This window comes from Hemitrygon akajei, chromosome 8 (assembly GCF_048418815.1).
Source record: "Hemitrygon akajei chromosome 8, sHemAka1.3, whole genome shotgun sequence".
In the NCBI taxonomy this organism is placed as follows: domain Eukaryota; kingdom Metazoa; phylum Chordata; class Chondrichthyes; order Myliobatiformes; family Dasyatidae; genus Hemitrygon; species Hemitrygon akajei.
This window is the reverse complement of record NC_133131.1, coordinates 120607753-120625945: the sequence shown is the minus strand read 5'-3', so window position 1 is coordinate 120625945 and position 18193 is coordinate 120607753. Positions and strand designations below refer to the sequence as shown.

General features: G+C 37.7%; 1 protein-coding gene and 1 non-coding gene across 5 annotated transcripts in view; one reads left to right on the top strand and one right to left on the bottom strand.

The window, feature by feature from the left end:
- The window catches only part of akap9 (A kinase (PRKA) anchor protein 9), a 206028-nt gene that overhangs the window by 101899 nt on the left and 85936 nt on the right, over positions 1–18193 (top strand). For all 4 annotated transcript variants that reach the window (XM_073054488.1, XM_073054489.1, XM_073054487.1 and 1 more), the window contains one exon: positions 13892–14054. In XM_073054488.1, coding sequence (XP_072910589.1) covers positions 13892–14054 — 163 coding nt within the window. The remainder of the gene's footprint in view (positions 1–13891; positions 14055–18193) is intronic.
- LOC140732565 (U6 spliceosomal RNA) lies at positions 3327–3433 on the bottom strand. The gene has a single exon (XR_012100092.1). It is a non-coding gene; the product is annotated as a U6 spliceosomal RNA (small nuclear RNA).

Sequence of the window (18193 nt, the reverse complement as noted above, 5' to 3'; positions counted from 1 at the left end):
ACTGCTTTGAATTATGTGTAAACTACTCTTAAAGGGTCAAATGTGTAACTGAAATGTCTTCAGGCGTGGATTTCTGCATTGTTTTTGGTTGATAACTTGCTAATTAAAAGGGATCTGTGCTGCTGAAAGGCTCTTTTGCACATTCATTTGCACATTTACCAACTGAATTCATGACTCGCTGTGTGCAGCATAGATTGTTGTGGCAATTCTTTCAGAAACTTTACGGAAGATTGTATATAAACTTGCCCTACCCCAAAATGTTTACTCTTTGGGTACCTTTTATTACTTCTATTACTTAGTTCTCCTTTGGTTTATTCCCTGTATTTATTAATTATATCTCACTGAAATGCCTGGATAGTGAGGGATTTGAGTGCAGGAAAAAGGTTTTGGGAGATTAACCATGACCTTGATGAAGGACAGAGCAGGCAAAATGCTAAATGTACCTCTCCTGAATTTTCCTATGCTATGAGGGGTATTTTGCCCTGGCAAAACAATCGTAGTTTCAGGATTAGACATTTAACCCCTCAGATTCTCTTCCACCATTCAGTGAGATTATGACTGGCCAGTGACCTACTTCCATACAATCAACTTTTTTAAATAAAACACTTTCTGCCTTAGTCTACCAAAGTCCTATTATGCTCAGATTTAAAATTAACAATCACTGTGTAGCAGTTACACAGATTTATTTTAACTTTTGAACTGTTTTCGCTTTCATTTTTAAACTTTTCCACAAGTCCTACACTATGCAACTAGTAGAATTAATTCCTTTCTATCTAGCTTAATAACCTATTATTATTGTGAAAATTATCCTCTGATCGCCCACATTCTATGGAACGGAATCCTGTGTGTGCATTTCCCTTTGCTAAACTTGAAGGATTAAATGACAGTCATCTGAGTAACTCCTGTGGTGCATTCTCTCCAAGACCAATATAATCTGGCCGAGTTGCTAATGTTTACAGTGTTCCATGGTTATGACAGGACTAGAGATTGCCATATCTGTTGAATAGCATTTGCCCCTTTTGCATTTCTGTCCTCCTTGTGCAAAAATGTATGTTTAATGAAAAAAAATTTAAAAATATGAAGGCTTTTGAGATATAAAATTTCCAATTCTTGAGCATACCTTGAGAGTTCCTGAAGCGTGTTTGGCCTCCACAAATATTGCTTATCCCACATAGTTCTTCCAATGGCTTATGGCGCAAGTTGCAAGTTTATATGTTATCCAATTCCAGAAGTAATTTCTTTAGTTAAGGTGTACCGCTGTAGATTTCCAGATTAAATACAAATTTCTGTAGCATGCATTTGACTTCTAACAGTGTACTGCTGCTGCAAAACAACAAATTTCACATTGAATTGAATTGACTTTATTTCTTACATCCATCACATACATGAGGAGTAAAAATCTTTACGTCTCCATCTAAATGTGAAATGTGCATTTATAATAATTTGTAATAAATAAAGCAGTCAATGTAATATAGAGTACACTCAAATCAGCGTGAATTAATCAGCCTGATGGCCTGGTGGAAGAAGCTGTCCTGGAGCCTGTTGGTCCTGGTTTTTATGCGGTCCTGGTACCGTTTCCTGGATGGTAGCAGCTGGAATAGATTGTGGTTGGGATGGCTTGGGTCCCCAATGATCCTACGGACCCTTTTTACCCACTTGTCCTTGTAAATGTCCTGAACCGTGGCAAGTTTGCAACTGCAGATGCACTAGACTGTCCTCACCACTCTCTGCAGGGTCCTGTGATTAAGGGAGGTAGTGATGCAGCCAGTCAGGATGCTCTCAATTGTGCCGCTGTAGAAAGTTTTTAGATTTAGGGGGGTCCATTCCAGACTTCAACATCCGTCTGAGGTGAAAGAGGTGCTGTTGTGCCTTTTACACCACACTGCTGGTGTGCACAGACCACGTGAGGTCCTCGGTGATGTGGATGCTGAGGACCTTGAAGCTGTTTACCCTCTCAACCCCAGATCTATTGATGTCAATAGGGGTTAGCCTGTCTCCATTCCTCCTGTAATCCACAATCAGCTTCTTTGTTTTCTTGACGCCACTGTGTCAGAGAGATGACTTCTTCCCTGTAGGCCACCTTGTTATTGTTTGAGATAAGGCCAATCAATGAAGTGTCATCAGCAAATTTAATTAGCAGATTGGAGCTGTGAGTGGCAATACAGTCATGGGTATACAGGGAGTAACGGAGGGGACTCATTACGCAGTCTTGAGAGGCTCCTGTATTAAGAGTCAGAGGGTTGGAGGTGAGGGTGCCCATTCTTACAACTTGCTGGCGATCTGATAGGAAGTCCAGGATCCAGCTGCACAAGGCAGGGTCAAGGCTGAGGTCTCTGAGCTTCTTGTTGAGCCTGGATGGAACTATGGTGTTGAATGCTGAACTGTGGTTCAAGAACAGCATTCTCACATAAGCATCCTTCTTCTCTGGATGTGTAAGGATGGTATGTAGAGCTGTGGCTATTGTGTCGTCTTTTGACCAGTTGTGTCGGTAGGTGAATTGTAGGGGGTCCAGTTGGGTGGTAGCACGCTGCAGATGTAATCCTTGACCATCCTCTTAAAGCATTTGCTTACTATTGAGGTGATTGCGACAGGACGCCAGTCGTTCAGGCATGTTACCTTGATCTTTTTTGGTACAGAAACAATGGTGGATAATTTGAAGTAGGAGGGCACTCTATACTGGGAGAGGGAGGTAATAATAATTCTGATGCTTTGCCATTGAGTCAACCTTGTCCCTTGAAATCACTGGTAAGGATCAGCATGGATAACTTACAATCTCTGCTTAACACTGATCGTGATATTTCAGTCAGCTTTTACCAGACATCCTGCATCTCCATGATAGGAGTTCCTCCATAATTCAGGTTGGCCTAATTCATGTTGGAATTGCAACTTTTTTATTGGAACCCAAGACATCTTCTTAAATAAAAGGTATCATGTAAGTGCATATTATATTGAATGAACTTACTGCAATTTTCTGTGGTGTCAAAAGTAGCTACAGTCCCTCACTGTTATTGTATGAATAGAAAATAAATCAAAAAAGATAGCTTTCAAAAGTTGGAGTGAGACATGTAGTGGCCTGATTTACTTAATCTCATGCTGGAAACGGTGACCTTGAGGTATGGATATGGTTTATTGTTGTCATATGTACAAGATTCAGTGAAAAGCTTGTCTTGCATACTGTTTATGTAGATCAAAAGATCAAATCATTACTCTGTGCATTGAGCTGGAAAGAAGTAAAACAATAAGAATGCAGAATTAAAGTGTAAAAGCTGCTGAAAAATTGCAGTGGAGGCAAATGATAAGGTGCAAGGTCTTAATTCTTTTTTCTAAAAAATATGGAATGCTTCACGAATTTGCGTGTCATCCTTGCGCAGGGGCCATGCTAATCTTCTCTGTATTGTTCCAATTTTAGTATATGTGCTGCCGAAGCGAGCACAGGTGCAAGGTCTTAATGAGGTAGATCGTGAAACCTAGAGTCCATCGTTTCGTACAAGAAGAGGATGGTGGTTTTACAAGTAACAGAGTGGGAAGAGGTATAGCTGTGAGAGTTTGTGGGTTTATGATAGACATCAGTGGATATACTGTCTCCAGAGACATAGAAAGTGAAATTGAGAAAGGGGAGGGAGGAAATCGAGAAATGAGCCTTGTGGATTTGAGGGCAGGGTGGAAATTGGAGGTAAGGTGGATGAAGTAGACGGGTTCAGCATGGGTGCAGGAAGCAGCACCAATGCTGTGGTCGATGTAGTGTAGGAAAAGTGAGGGATGGTCACCAGTGTAGGCTTGGAACATAGACTGTTCCACGTAGCTGACAAACAGGCAGGCATAGCTGGGACCCATGCGAGTGCCCATGGCCACACCTTTTGTTTGAAGGAAGTGGGAGTAGCTAAAGGAGAAATTGTTTAGAGCGAGGACAAGTTCTGCTAGGTGAAGGAGAGAGGGGGTAGAGGGGAATTGGTTAGGTCTGATGTCCAGAATAAAACAGAGAGCTCTGAGGCCTTCCTGTTGGGGGGTGAAGGTGTATAGGGACTAGACATCCATAGTGAAAATAAGATGATAGGGGCCAGGGAACCTGAAATCACTGGAAAGATCCAGAACGTGTGAAGTGTCACGGATGATAAGTTTCAATGAGATCTCTCCTCATTCTTCTGAATTCCAGTCAGAACAGGCCCAGAGCTATCAAACTCACGTCATGCTTTAACCCTTTCATTCCCAGGATCATTCCTGTGAACTCCACTGGACCCTCTCAAATGACAGTACATTCTTCCTTAGATGAGGGGCCCCAAACTGCTTACAATACTCCAAATTTGATCTGAACAATGTCCTATAGAGCCTCAGCATTACATCCTTGCTTTTATATTCTAGTCTTCTTGAAATGAATGCTAACATTACATTTCCCTTCCTTACTACCGACTCAAACTGCAAGCACAGAGAATCCTGTGCTAGGACTCCCAAGACCTTTTGCAGCTCCACTTTCTGAATTTGTTCCCCATTTAGAAAGTTGTCTACACCGTTATCCTTCTGTCGATGCTGGTATCTTTCCTGTAATACCATGGGCTCTTAACTTGTTTGGCAACCTTATGTGGGGCACCTTGTCAAAGGCCTCTTGAAGATCCACTGACTCTCCTTTGTCTATTCTGTCTGTTACTGCCTCAAAGAGTTCAACCATTGTTGGCAGAATCTCAGGTGGTGACAAGAGGACATACAGGAGTGAGATATGCCAACTAGTGGAGTAGTGGTGCCGCAGCAACAACCTGGCACTCAACGTCAGTAAGACGAAAGAGCTGATTGTGGACTTCAGGAAGGGTAAGATGAAGGAGCACATACCAATCCTCATAGAGGGATCAGAAGTGGAGAGAGTGAGCAGCTTCAAGTTCCTGGGTATCAAGATCTCTGAGGATCTAACCTGATCCCAACATATCAGTGTATTTCTAAAAAAGGCAATACAGCGGCTATACTTTATTAGGAGTTTGAAGAGATTAGGCATGTCAGCAAATACACTCAGAAACTTTTATAGTTGTACCATGGAGAGCATTTTGACAGGCTGCATGACTGTCTGGTATGGAGGGGCTACTGCACAGGACTGAAAGAAGCTGCAGAAAGTTATAAGTCTAGTCAGCTCCATCTTGGGTATTAGTCTACAAAGTACCCAGGACGTCTGTCTCAGAAAGGCGGTGTCCATTAATAAGGACCTCCAGCACCGAGGGAATGCCCTTTTCTCACTGTTACCATCAAGTAGGAGATACAGAAGCCTGAAGGCACATACTCAGCGATTCAGGAACAGCTTTGTCCCCTGTGCCATCCATTTCCTAAATGGACATTGAATCTCTGCGCACTACAGTACCTCACTTATTTTTAATATACGGTATTTCTGTTTTTGCCAGTTTATTTAATCTATTCAATATACATAATTTATTTACTTGTTTATTTATTTATTTTTTCTCTCTCTGCTAGATTATGTATTGCATTTAACTGCTGCTGATGGGTTAACAAACTTCACGTCACATGCCGGTGATAATAAACCTGATTCTGATTCTGAACGAATTCCAACAGATTTGTCAGGCAAGAATTCCCTTTAAGGAAACCATGCTGACTTTGGCATGGTTAACATATACCTCCAACTACATGGAAAACCTCATCCTTAATAATGAACTAATATTTTGCCAATAATTCAGTTGGCCTATGATTCCTTGTCTTTTGCCTCCCTCCCTTTTTAAAGAGTGGAGTGATATTTGCAATTTTCCAGTCCTCCGGAACCATTCCAAAGTCTAGTGATTCTTGAAAGATCAATACTAAAGCATGCACAATTACATTTTCTAACTCCAAAACATAAAACTAACTGCAGAACGAAGATGGGGGCCCAGGAGAAAGGGTCTTAGTTTCATTTTTACTTTAAGCAAGGCGCGCGCATATGACGTAGGCTATTTATGTAATTTCCTTCAAGAGGACCACAGTGGTGTAAGGGTCATATGAATTATTTGTAATGTATTATTTAAACGAACAAAGAATACTTTATCAAACAATACCTTTTCAAATATTAAATGTGCAACACTCCTCCTTGCCTAGCTATAAACTCCATTTCAATATAGAATGCCATACACACAGTATACTATATAATACGGCTGCTATATATCCATCCACAGCGTAGTAAATTTTAAATTGTTCCATTCAGGCATAAAGACTTAATTGCTGTGGAGGATTTCTTACTCTTGTGGGAAAACATCTTTCCTGACTCGGGAGGTCACTCTGCTTGGTAGGTTAGACTTGTGGCTATGAAATAATCTGAGGTTCTGGAGCCTCTGCTGTGGTGGTTGCAGGATTTGACTGCAGTGAGTGGTTCTGACAGTTCTGGACACTTCTGGATGTGTCCAGTTCCATTTTAATTGATTGCCACTCACTTTTAGTGTAAGCATTATTACTTGTCTTTTGTTAGTTTTCACATTGTAAATCTTGAGGCTACTCAGTCCTGTGTCACTCATCATTATCAGATGTTTCATCAATAGTATACAGATTAGTGAGTGCTCTTTTAGAAACTGCAGCTTTACATTTTATCTTTATACCTTCCCTGTGCAGTCCATTTATTTTTGTCTGCCCAACAGGCTCTTTGTATGTGTCCAACTTTGTTGCATTTCCTGCAAGTTTCATCTTTAAATCTGTTTTGGTCTAGGGTGTATGAGCTCCTACCACAAGGGTAATGCAATTCATTTGGCCAGGCTGCTTTCTGCTTAAACATTGCAATTTTGTTCAGAATCAGAATTAGGTTTAATATCACTGGCCTATATCATGAAATTTGTTAACAGTGGCAGCAGTACAATGCATTAAGTGAAAATAAATGAGTAAATCAGTTACAGTAAGTATGTATAATTAAATAGTTAAGTTAAAAATTGTGCAAAAATGGAAATAATATATTTTTTCAAAAAGTGGGGTAGTTGTCCATGGGTTCAATGTCTATTTAAGAATCAGATGACAGTAGGGAAGAAGGTGTTCCTGAATTGCTGAGTGTGTACCTTCAGGTTTCTGAATCTCCTTCCTGACAGTAACAATGAGAAAAGGGCATGTCCTGGGTGATGGGGGTCCTTAATGGACACTGCATTTCTGAGACACTGCTCCTTGAAGATGTCTGGGATACTATGGAGGCTAGTACCCAAAATGGAGCTGACTGATTTTACAACTTCCGGTAGCTTCTTTGATCCGGTGTAATACCCCCCCCCCCCCCCCCCCACCCCGCATTCTGGACAGTGATGCAACCTGTCAGAATGTTTGAATGTTTTCTATGGTACATCTATAGAAGTTCGCGTGTTTTAGGTGACAAACCAAATCCCCTCAAACTCCTAATGAAATATAGCAGCTGTCCTGCCGTCTTTATAGCTACATCAATATGTTGGAACCAGGTTAGCTCCTTAGAGAACTTGACACCCAGGAATTTGAAATTGCATGCTCTCTCCACTTCTGATCTTTCTATGAAGATTGGTTTGTGGTCCCTTGACTTATCCTTCTTGAAGTCCACAATTAGCTCTTTGGTCTTACTGACGTTGAGTGCAAGGTTGTTGCTGCAACACCACTCAACTAGCTGGTGTATCTTTTTTCATAACGCACTCTTGTCTTCATCTGAGATTCTGCCAACAGTGGTTTTATCAACATCAAACTTATAGATGGTATTAATAGATTCCTGACTGCAGCTTGCTGCTCAATTGTCTTTCTGTCTGCTGTTACCACTGATACAGCAACTTCAACTGCTCTTTTAAATGTGAGTTGTGCTTCAGTTAGGAGACTTTTTTGAATGCTTTCTTGAAATATTCCACAAACGAAACAATCTTTCAGTGTATCATTAAGCACAATCACTGAACTGACAATGCTCAGACAATTTCTTCAGTCAGCCACGTACACTGAAAACGATTCCCCTTCCTTTTTATTTCACTTTTGAAGCCTAAAGTGTTCTGCAATCAAGAATGGTTTCAGTTCTAAATGTTCCTGCATTACTTTCATGATGTCAACAAAGTTCATTTTAGCTGGTTTGGTTGAAGCAGTCAAAATTCTAAGCAAGCTATATGCTCTTCCACCTATTACACTCAGAAAAACTGGCATGTTTCTCATTGGCTATTCCATTTGCTTTAAAATAGTGTTCTTTTCACTCAGAATACAAAATCCAGTATCTCTTGTGCAATCCAACTCATCTATCTTTCTGATGTAACCAGCCATTTCTGCTTGCTACCTGGAATTCACTGTTTATTGACCTGTGAATAGGTCAGTTTCATGCCTTTTTAAAAAAAAACTCGACCATTTCTCTCTTGCGAAGAAAGCATGCCACGCTTGTTTTAAAACGTAAATATCTTGCTGTGATTCAACAGTCATCTCATTTCATTTTAAAACTTACTTGATGCCACTATTATGTTTTGTAATTCCAAAACATAAAACTAATCGCAAGCAGAAGATGGGAGCCCCGGAGAACAGATCTTAGTTTTGTTACAAGCAGGAGAATATCTGCAGATGCTGGAAATCCAAGCAACACTCGCAAAATGCTGGAGGAACTCAGCAGACCAGGCAGCGTTTTGTGTGTCTTAGTTTTGTTTTTATTTAAAACAAGGTGTGTGCATGTGACGCGATGGTGTAATGATGCATACCATTCACATACTTCACATATAACCTGTAACAAAATAATTAAATCAAACAATATATTTACAATATTACTCAGATGTTACAGAAATATTAATCAATATCCACAATCTCTTCAGCTTCCTCTTTCAAAACACTCAGCAAAATTTCACAGAAAATGACCAGATAATCTTTGCATTGGTGTTGTTTAAGGAATTAATGTCCACAGTCTACTGTGGAAGTTCCTCACCTGTGACTAGAAGAGCTTTATGAGACAAGACAGGTGGAGCCTGATTTAAACATCTCATCTGGAAAACAATATCTTTGGTAGCATGACACTCCTTCTGTACATTGTTAAAGTGTCAGCCTGTTGTAAAATGCCGAAGTTCTGGATTGGGCTTGTCTGCAATCTTCTGACTTCATTAACAATGTACAACTGAACCAAATTTGTCTTTTAATTCTGGATTATCAGACTGTGGAATGTATTTTAATATCTAGCTTTTGAATTCCTTCTGGGGAAAGAAATGCAAACTACTTGGCACAGTTCATGAGCTGACGTGGATTTTGGATCCTGTTTTACCTGCTGCGTGTTGACTGATCTCTGTGGTCACACCTGCCTCGTTGCTGGGAGATAGTAAAATGAAGTCACTCCCTCTCCTGCGAGTGTAAAAAAGATCTAAATCCAGGAAGCAGTGTTATGTGTAATCCAAGTTCAGGAAGCAGGCCGCCGTTCATGCTGGTGCAGAAAAGAACCATTCGACGAGAAGTGAAAGTGCATGACAGTCTGTCTCAATGTTGAATGTACTGTGGTATCCTAAGGTGTTAGTAGACCAATAGAGGATCTCCAGTGATCTATTCATGTAATTGGGACCAAGATAAAACTTTGAAGAATACTTGGGCTAAACAGGCTGCTTTAAATTAGCAGTGAATTTTATTGTGGTGTTGACACGCTGACTCAGCATTCACGCGTCGGATAAAGAAAATGCATGGCAATCATGTGAAGTATTTTAAAGTTGGTGAAAAGGAAGTCACCAGGTTGAAATAAGCAAATTATCGTTCGTTTGTTTTTAACTGGAATTGAATGGAACTGAAGTTTTCAAAGTGGCAACTGTAATATTTGTTGGTTAATGTTACAACAGATACTAATTTGTCAACAATGGGATCAGCAGTAAAGATATAGGAGTCTTTGCTATGTAGTGAAAGCGCACATTGCAAAAATAGCATGAGATCCTTAATGAGATGGAGCCCTCTCAGCGACGTTGTGCTTCTAATACTTTAAGTACTGTTTTGGAAGAAAGTAATGAAGATGAAGTCTATGAGGTTAAGTCACAAATCCCATTGGCACTGCCTTGTTCTTCTCTAATATGTTTATCAGAAACAAATTCAATAGTGGTACGCACAGTAATCTGTCACAGTGAGAATGGAACTAAACGCACACTAAAAGTAATTACGCAGATCTCTCTGCCTTCACCACCTTATACAGTAAGTATCAACACTGTTCTGGTTTGGTTTTGTTGAGTTGGAGTGGAGAAAAAATAAGGTTTTTAGCAAGTAGTGTGTTCTGAGTTCAGTAAAGATTAATTTAAAAGAATATTTCATAGAGGTATTTGTATAAGCATGATGAATTATTGAGAGAATTTTAAACATTTTAAGAATTGTCAATAATTTGAAATAAATGCTTGTCTGTTCTCTATTTTGTGTATTTTAAACAATTAAGACCTTTTAAGATGTTAAGACCAATTAAGACATTTGTACAAATGGAATAACTACAAAATTGAAAATTGGAATTTTGGTTTGTGTGGAATTAGCTGAATATCTCTGGTCGAAATGCTGAGAAATCCATTTAATCTATTGAGTATTACAGTAGTATTTTGGTGTTACTGTTTAATTCACAACAGATTAGGTGGTGATCATGAGTTTTATACTGTCGTCAAAAAATTTTATAGAAGTGTAGTTTAAGAACAAAGTTGTTTAGTAACAAGTTTAGAAATATTACGTTCATCCAAAGACAGACAGACATACTTTATTGATCCCGAGGGAAATTGGGTTTTGTTACAGTCACATCAACCAAGAATAGCAAGAATATGTAGAAAAATAGCAATATAAAACCATAAATAATTAAATAATAATAAGTAAATTATTCCAAGTGGAAATAAGCCCAGGTCTATTGGCTCAGGGTGCCTGACACTCCGAGGGAGGAGATGTAAAGTTTGATGGCCACAGACAGGAATGACTTCCTACGATGATCAATGTTGCATCTCAGTGGAATGAATCTCTGGCTGAACGTACTCCTGTGCCTAACCAGTACATTATGGAGTGGATGGGAGACATTGTCCAAGATGGTATGCAACTTGGACAGCATCCTCTTTTCAGACACCACCGTCAGAGAGTCCAGTTCCACCCCCACAACATCACTGGCCTTACGAATGAGTTTGTTGATTCTGTTGGTGTCTGCTACCCTCAGCCTGCTGCCCCAGCACACAACAGCAAAGTCTCACAGTGAGTTCAGTAGTTCATGTGACAGTGAATCTTCACGCACTTTATTGCACAGATTTGAAATATAAGATTGATTTTGGTTTTTTTTGACGTACAAAGTGAGACTACATAACAACATCTATTTGGTGCTTCATACTTGTACTGGCTTGTTTTAAGAATGTCAAATTAGTCTCATTGATGGCTCAAATTTGATAGAATCTTCTCTTTTGTTGGAAGACTTGTTAATACGTTGCCAAAATAGTGTATGTTTAGCTTCACCTTACAGTTTTAAAAAAAACTAAACTTGCAAAAATGAATTGGGGATAAGCTGGTGTAAGCATTGCATTCATGTTAAATGCTAAGTTTAAATTGGATCAAGATATTCCACTAATAATTGTGTTAACGTTTTAAATAAAATACAAAGACTTGAGTACATTAGGTTTTAAATTATCATAGATTTTCCATGAGAGAGATGGGAAGCATAAGTGCCATTTTACTCTCTAAGAATTTATGTACTGAGATTTCGGATGAGGGAAATTAGTTTATGGATGGTATATAAAATCTTACAGTGAATTTATTTTTTAATATATAACTTTGATTAAGAACTAAGATTGTGGTTCATTCCAGTAAAAGAACCTTTCTATCAAATTCCTATTCTTGGATAAACTCCCAGCAGAATTCTTGACCCTTTTAAAAGACTTGAGAACACAAATCTCAAGGGGTCTTATGAAGATTGATACATGTATGATTAAATTCTATTCTAAATATTCAGACCATTTTTGTAGAATGATTGTGATATATGAATCTTAGTCTTTTAATGCAACAATGTATTGCCATTCATGTTTAGTTAAAAATCATATACAGAGCATTGCATTTTCCCTTTTTGTTTTGAATGTGACTTTATGGAATCTTGTGTAACTCATCCAAAATAATTTCCCATTAAAATCAGTTCTTATTTGGACCATTTTATTAAATCAATGTATAGAAAAGAAAGGAATATGAGAAATTAACATTTTCTTCGAAAATGTAATAAAAAGATCACAAATGCTGGAAACACTTGGCAGATCAGGTCCCATCTGTAGAGAGAGAATCAGAATTAATGTTTTAAGTTATTGACACTTCAGGTGACCGAGTGGCCTACTCCTAATGTATATTTTCATATGAAAGTAAACTATAAACAGTAGGTATACAAACCAAAAAGAAAAAAATTCCTCATGTCATTGGTTAGGATAAAGTTGCCATGTTCATTCCTGTCTAGACTCGATTTATCTCATTAAGCATGATTTAGTTTTGCTATAAAATATTATCCTCATGTTCTGTATTTCATTATGTTTTTGATACTGAAACAAAAATTAAAATAGAGCCAGGTTAATCAGGTCTCTTTGGGGGATTTTTACTATTAATGGATGCTGTCTGAATTTTTTAATAGAGCAGTCTTAAACTATAAACCTGCCCAACATCTCACTGATCCTATTTTAGAAGGAATCAATTGCCCTTAGGAAACTATTTAATTTGGAAATGAACCTTTTTTGTTTTCTGAAATCTTCAACCTGCTATGTAGTAGTTTTGCAAGAACTTGGAGCCAGTATGGCCTCATCCTTCCCATCCTACCTGCTTGCCTCCATCAGAAAATCACCTTCCTTCAAGTGAGCTCCAGATATTCCACCCGTGCACTCTCCTTATTCAAATATTCTTAATTGTGGAAAGTAAGATGCATTTATTGACACAGTTTGTCAAGAGTCAGAAAGTCAACGCAAGTCAGGTTTATTGTCATTTAACTATATACATGTATACTGTCAAACGAAGCGACATTTCTCCGAACCAGAGTGTAAAGCGCTGCAGTAAACAAAACACACATAACATATAATAACTTAGGAAAGGAAGGATGAAATCTACAGATGATTTCACATAAATAAACAAACTAACATGCATAAATTAAATATTGTAAGGTCCAGAATGGATTAACCAGTGATACTTTGAATACAATATGGCAGGGAGTTCAGAAGCCTAATAGCCTGAGGGAAGAAACTGTTTCTTATCCTGACTGATCTTGTGAGTCTCTTACCTGATGGTAGAAAGTCTTAAGAAGACGCTGGATGGATGGTTGGGATCTTTAATAATACTAAGGACCCTGATATGCAGCGTTCCTGATAAATGTCCCCGATGGATGGTAGGCCTCTGCGATCTTCTCAGCCATTCTCACAGTTCTTTGAAGAGACTTCTGGTCTGATATTTGGCTGCTCCCAGACCAGACGGAGAGCCAACTTGTCAGGGCTGCGCCATCATTGTCACAGAGATCTGGAGACTCAAACTTTGAAAGCAAGTCGATTTTCAGAAGTAAATAATTTGACGTTTTGTGCTCAAGAACTATTGTTTCATTAGAAAATAATGTCAGATCATCCAAGGTAGAATTTGTGATTTACTAATCATCATAAAACATTTTCAAAGTTTAACTAAATGGAGATTTTTGTAGCCAATTTACATATTATATGTATATTGGAAATGCAGAGCATTTAGTGTAATGAATTGAGGGTATAAATGTAATCTTTCTGACAGCAATATTTTTGAATGAATATGGTATCAGCATGGTATTCCAACTGACTAAAATTGGTGGTAAGAGTTTGCAATGTCACCTTTAGTGATAAGTACCAGAGCATACTAATGTGTAGAGCACAAAAGCAAAGCCTAAACGTGTTAACTGCAATTTTCTAAATACACTTAATTTCTTAGTGAATTAAACTTGTTTTAAATTCTGTGTTATTCTATATTATATGTGAGTTGTTTAAGTTGATACAAGTAAAAATATTTTTTTCATGTGATTTTCCTGTAGCTTGATCATGCCAGGATCGCTCAGACAGAACTGGTCCGAGAATCTCTCGCTCAGAAAGAGCTGATTGCTAATTTGCGTAAACACCAAGAAGAACTCCTTGAAAGACTTAATGAAGAATTGAAGGCCAGGGAGCAGCTGGCGTTGGAGCTTCATAAAGCAGAAAGTATGTTAAAGCATCTCAGTAATTTATATACCAACCATAAAATAATATGGAAGATATATAAAGATAGATTTTTGTAAGTATGACCCACCATACACTAGTCACCAAAACTACAGTAAAACTCCAATAATCTGCAATCTGATTTGCTGAGAAATTCCAACAGTTTGGTATCAGGTACTTGTGGCATTAGTTCTTGTAGTCCTTTTATGCTCACCTGAGCCCTAGGCCCTGCACTCCCTTTGTACGCATCAGATTTACTGAAAATTTATTGTGGCATCCAGAGAGGATCAACTAAATGTTTTGGAGTATTAACAGAAGTAACCTTCAGTAGTCTGCAAAATCTGCCAGTCCAGTACTAGCAAAGTCCTAAGGATGCCAGATTATCAGAATTTAATTGTGCATGTTTCTTGTCCACATTAGCAGGTTAATATTGTTAGTTGAGCCTGTTGATCCCCATTGACAAGGCTGTGCATAAGTGCCAGCTCCTTCTTTGACTTGGCTCAGATATTTCAATAGGCAAGAGCAAATGCCAAGGATACATTTCCTCAAGAAAAATGATAATAGCAAAGCCATGCTATTAGCTTTGTGTAAATCAAGATTGTTGAATGCATCAGAATGTAATTTTAAATTGAAATGATTAAAATATTATCAGTTTTAAGTGTTTAACTGAAAATGCTCTGAAGCACTAAACCCAGTTAAATAATTAACTAATACTTCCAGGAACAGCAAAGTATTTAGCTGCCTTATCTTTTGCTCACAATCATAACATTTCAATTGTAATGATAAGACTTGTGGTTCATATGACATCTAAGTTAGCGCAGAATTTAGAGGTGATTTCCTCAAGTGAGTTGGGCTAGTAAATTCAGACTCTGCAAGCAAGGGTAAATGCTGGTTGTTCCAGATGAAACTGCTCGCAAAACATGACAAAAACAACAGCCATACTGTTGGGATCGGTTTGAGCATTTGGAGAGCTATCTTTCAATAAAATTGGTTTATCAGCTTATTATTGTCATATAAACAGAGATGCAGTGAAAAGCTTTTGGTTTGCGTGCAATGCAGATATCTTGCCGTATAAAATTATATCAAGGCAGTAAAATGATAAGTGAATGCAGAATATAGTGTTGCAGTTAAAGAAATTACAATGTAGATGAGCAATAGTTCTTATTTTAAGACAGTTCTTAAAGATTATGTAACGTATTGAGCTACATTTCTGGAGCCACTGACATTCAACCTTAATTTGTCACAGGTACAATCTTCATCCTTGTTTTCATTTGTTTCATTAGTTACCACAAATGGTTGTAGGATCCCAATTTGCTCACCCTCATCCCCACTGGAGTTTTACAGTAGTTTATAAGTAACCACATAATCTAATTATTCTGGAAACAGAGAGCCACCTACATGAAATGATCTACTTACTAATATAATTGAAAACACAATGAAATGCCAGTGCTGTTTTGGCCATAGCTACAGTTTTAGAATTAACCTTGCAAGATTAAATATTGTTATAGCAGCCAGTTTAAATATAAATCAGGATTTGGCATTAATGAAACGCCTTTCACACTCTCAGGACAGATTGGTATTTAACCACTTTTGAATTGTTTATAAGCAGTTCACTTAAATAAATAAAACTGACCAGTTAACTATTGCAGCAAAAAAAGTCATAGAGTACAGAAAGCATGCCTTTGAGTCCACCATGCCTGCACTATGCTTAACAATTGCTAATCTATATTATCTATACTAATATTGTTTTCCAGCACTTGGCCCATAGTTTCCTGTATATTCCTCTTCTAAATACCAAAATTTTGTGACATTAACTTCCTTCACCATCCCTCAGTCAGCGTGTTCCACATTTCATCAACTCTGAATAAAAAACTTCAAGTTCTCTGAATTACCCTTCACCTTAGAACTCTGAACTCTGATTATAGGCATCGTTGCTAAGGGGACAAGTTTCCTGGTATCTACTCTAACGTTAGTTATGCCCCTCATAATTTTATGGACCTCAATTGGGTTTCGCTTCAGCTTTCTCTGTTCCAAGGGAAACAAACACAACCTTTCAGTCCCTCTTCATACAGTTCAGGGAACATTTTGGTGAATCTCTTCTATGCCCTTTCCAATGCAATTCATATTTCTGGTCACCAGTGCAGTTCACAGTATAACTTAATTAATATTCTAATTATCCAACTGTGCTGCTCTGGGGAATTCTTATATATACGTACACCAAATGTCCCTTAATCCCAGAGTACTTTCTATGGACACATCATTGCTTATATCTCAGCATCACCTTACATTTTTGAGGATTAAATTCCATCTGCCATTTGCCCAAATTAGCAACACTAATATCATTATGTAGTCAAAGACTGTGCTCCTCACAATCAATAACACCACCAGTTACCTTGCATTCAGTTAATTTATTAATCATACCTTCTACACTCATATTCAAATTATCAATGTGCCTGACAAATAGTGAGGCATTCTGTGTTAGTCACAGGCTTCCATTCACAAAAATAGCCCTGATTCTGATGTTGCCAAAAAATATTTACAGTTTATTGGGAGAATGGTGCTGCTTCTCTACAATTTATATCATGGAATAGCTTGCATTCAACAAGGAGGATAGGCTTAGTGTAATGGTTAATAAATGCATTGCTGACGTTATTGCACTGTACTGAAGTTTTAAATCTAGATCACAAATGCTCAAATATGTCAGAGCAAAAATTGTTGCTGTATCTCTAAGAGTATGATATACTAGTGTACTGAAACCGCAGGGGCATGTATAGTAACATAAACTGGCAGATAACTCTTACCTGTACTATATGCGCTCAAGAGTATGATAATGCACCAATTTACCAAGTGTGTTTTCTACCAGTCCAAATTAGGGAGTCAGAATATTAAGTTTCTATCACTGTTCTTCCTGAACATTAAAATTATGCATTGTTGCAGCAAGATATTTCATTTGGAGGATGAGGAGAAAACAAGCTTCAAACATTGCCTGTGGTGTAAAAACATGGTGATGGTAGGACAAGAGCTTTTTCATCTTTGACTGGTTCAATACAACTCAACTTTGCTTGTGTTTGGATAAGGGTGAGTGACTGTCACTGCCGCCCATCCACTACCACATGCAAAACCCTTTGAGATAAACGCAGTTTTCTCCTTTTCATGGTTGCGAGCTGATTCCTTCAACCACTTAGCTTTCTTATTCAGAGGTGTATTAGCATAATGTTTAGCTTACTGCAATGAATTACTTGATCCAGGGACAAGTTTGAAACTTAAAAAGCAGCTGGGACATTTAAAATAATGTGGAATTTAAAAAATCAAGACCATGAAAATTCAAGCTCATCGTTGAAGCCCTTAAGGGAAGAAAAGATGCAAATTCACTGTAGTCAATATGATTTTGGGACTAACTGAATCTTAACTCCTACCTTGGTTCAGCATGATAAAGGGTGGACAATAAGTACTGGCTTTGATTAATGTGAGCAGAATTTTGATTTCAGCCTTCTCATTCCAGCCTTTAATTTTACTGTGCTTTTTTAAATGTCTAAAAATAGTTAAATACTGTAACCAAAAATATTACAGAAATGGATTGCTGAGAATTAAATTACAGGATTATTTTTTTAAAAATCTCTTAACCCGCATCCATTATATTACACTTTTAAATGTTTTAATTAAGGAATTAACTTACTTGTTTAAAAGTGAATAGGAGGTAAAAGCATATGACCTGAATGTCCTAAATATAAATTCTGTTTTGTGCAATTGCAGGTGGCAATTTTGTTGGATCTTATGACATAATTGAAGAACATCAAACTATTTAGTCTTTAGCTACGCTGGCATTTGCTTGCAATATATTATCAAAAAAAGCTGAAGATTTTATCATTGCATGAAAAATAATTAAGAATTCCCAATGATATATGTAATTAAAAGGTGATATCAGCATTGTTAAATTATACTTCTTAAATACAAACTTAAAATAGTTTATTTGAGTATTAGCATGGAGAGGTAAAAATGTACTTGAAGGATTTTCAAAATTTGAAAATCTTGTTCTGATCTCTTGTAAGTTAAATTTTCCCATTACATTAGCAGAATAAATACTTGAGATAACATTCACTTGATTAAAAATTCACTGGTTCATGATACATGATGAATGGTAT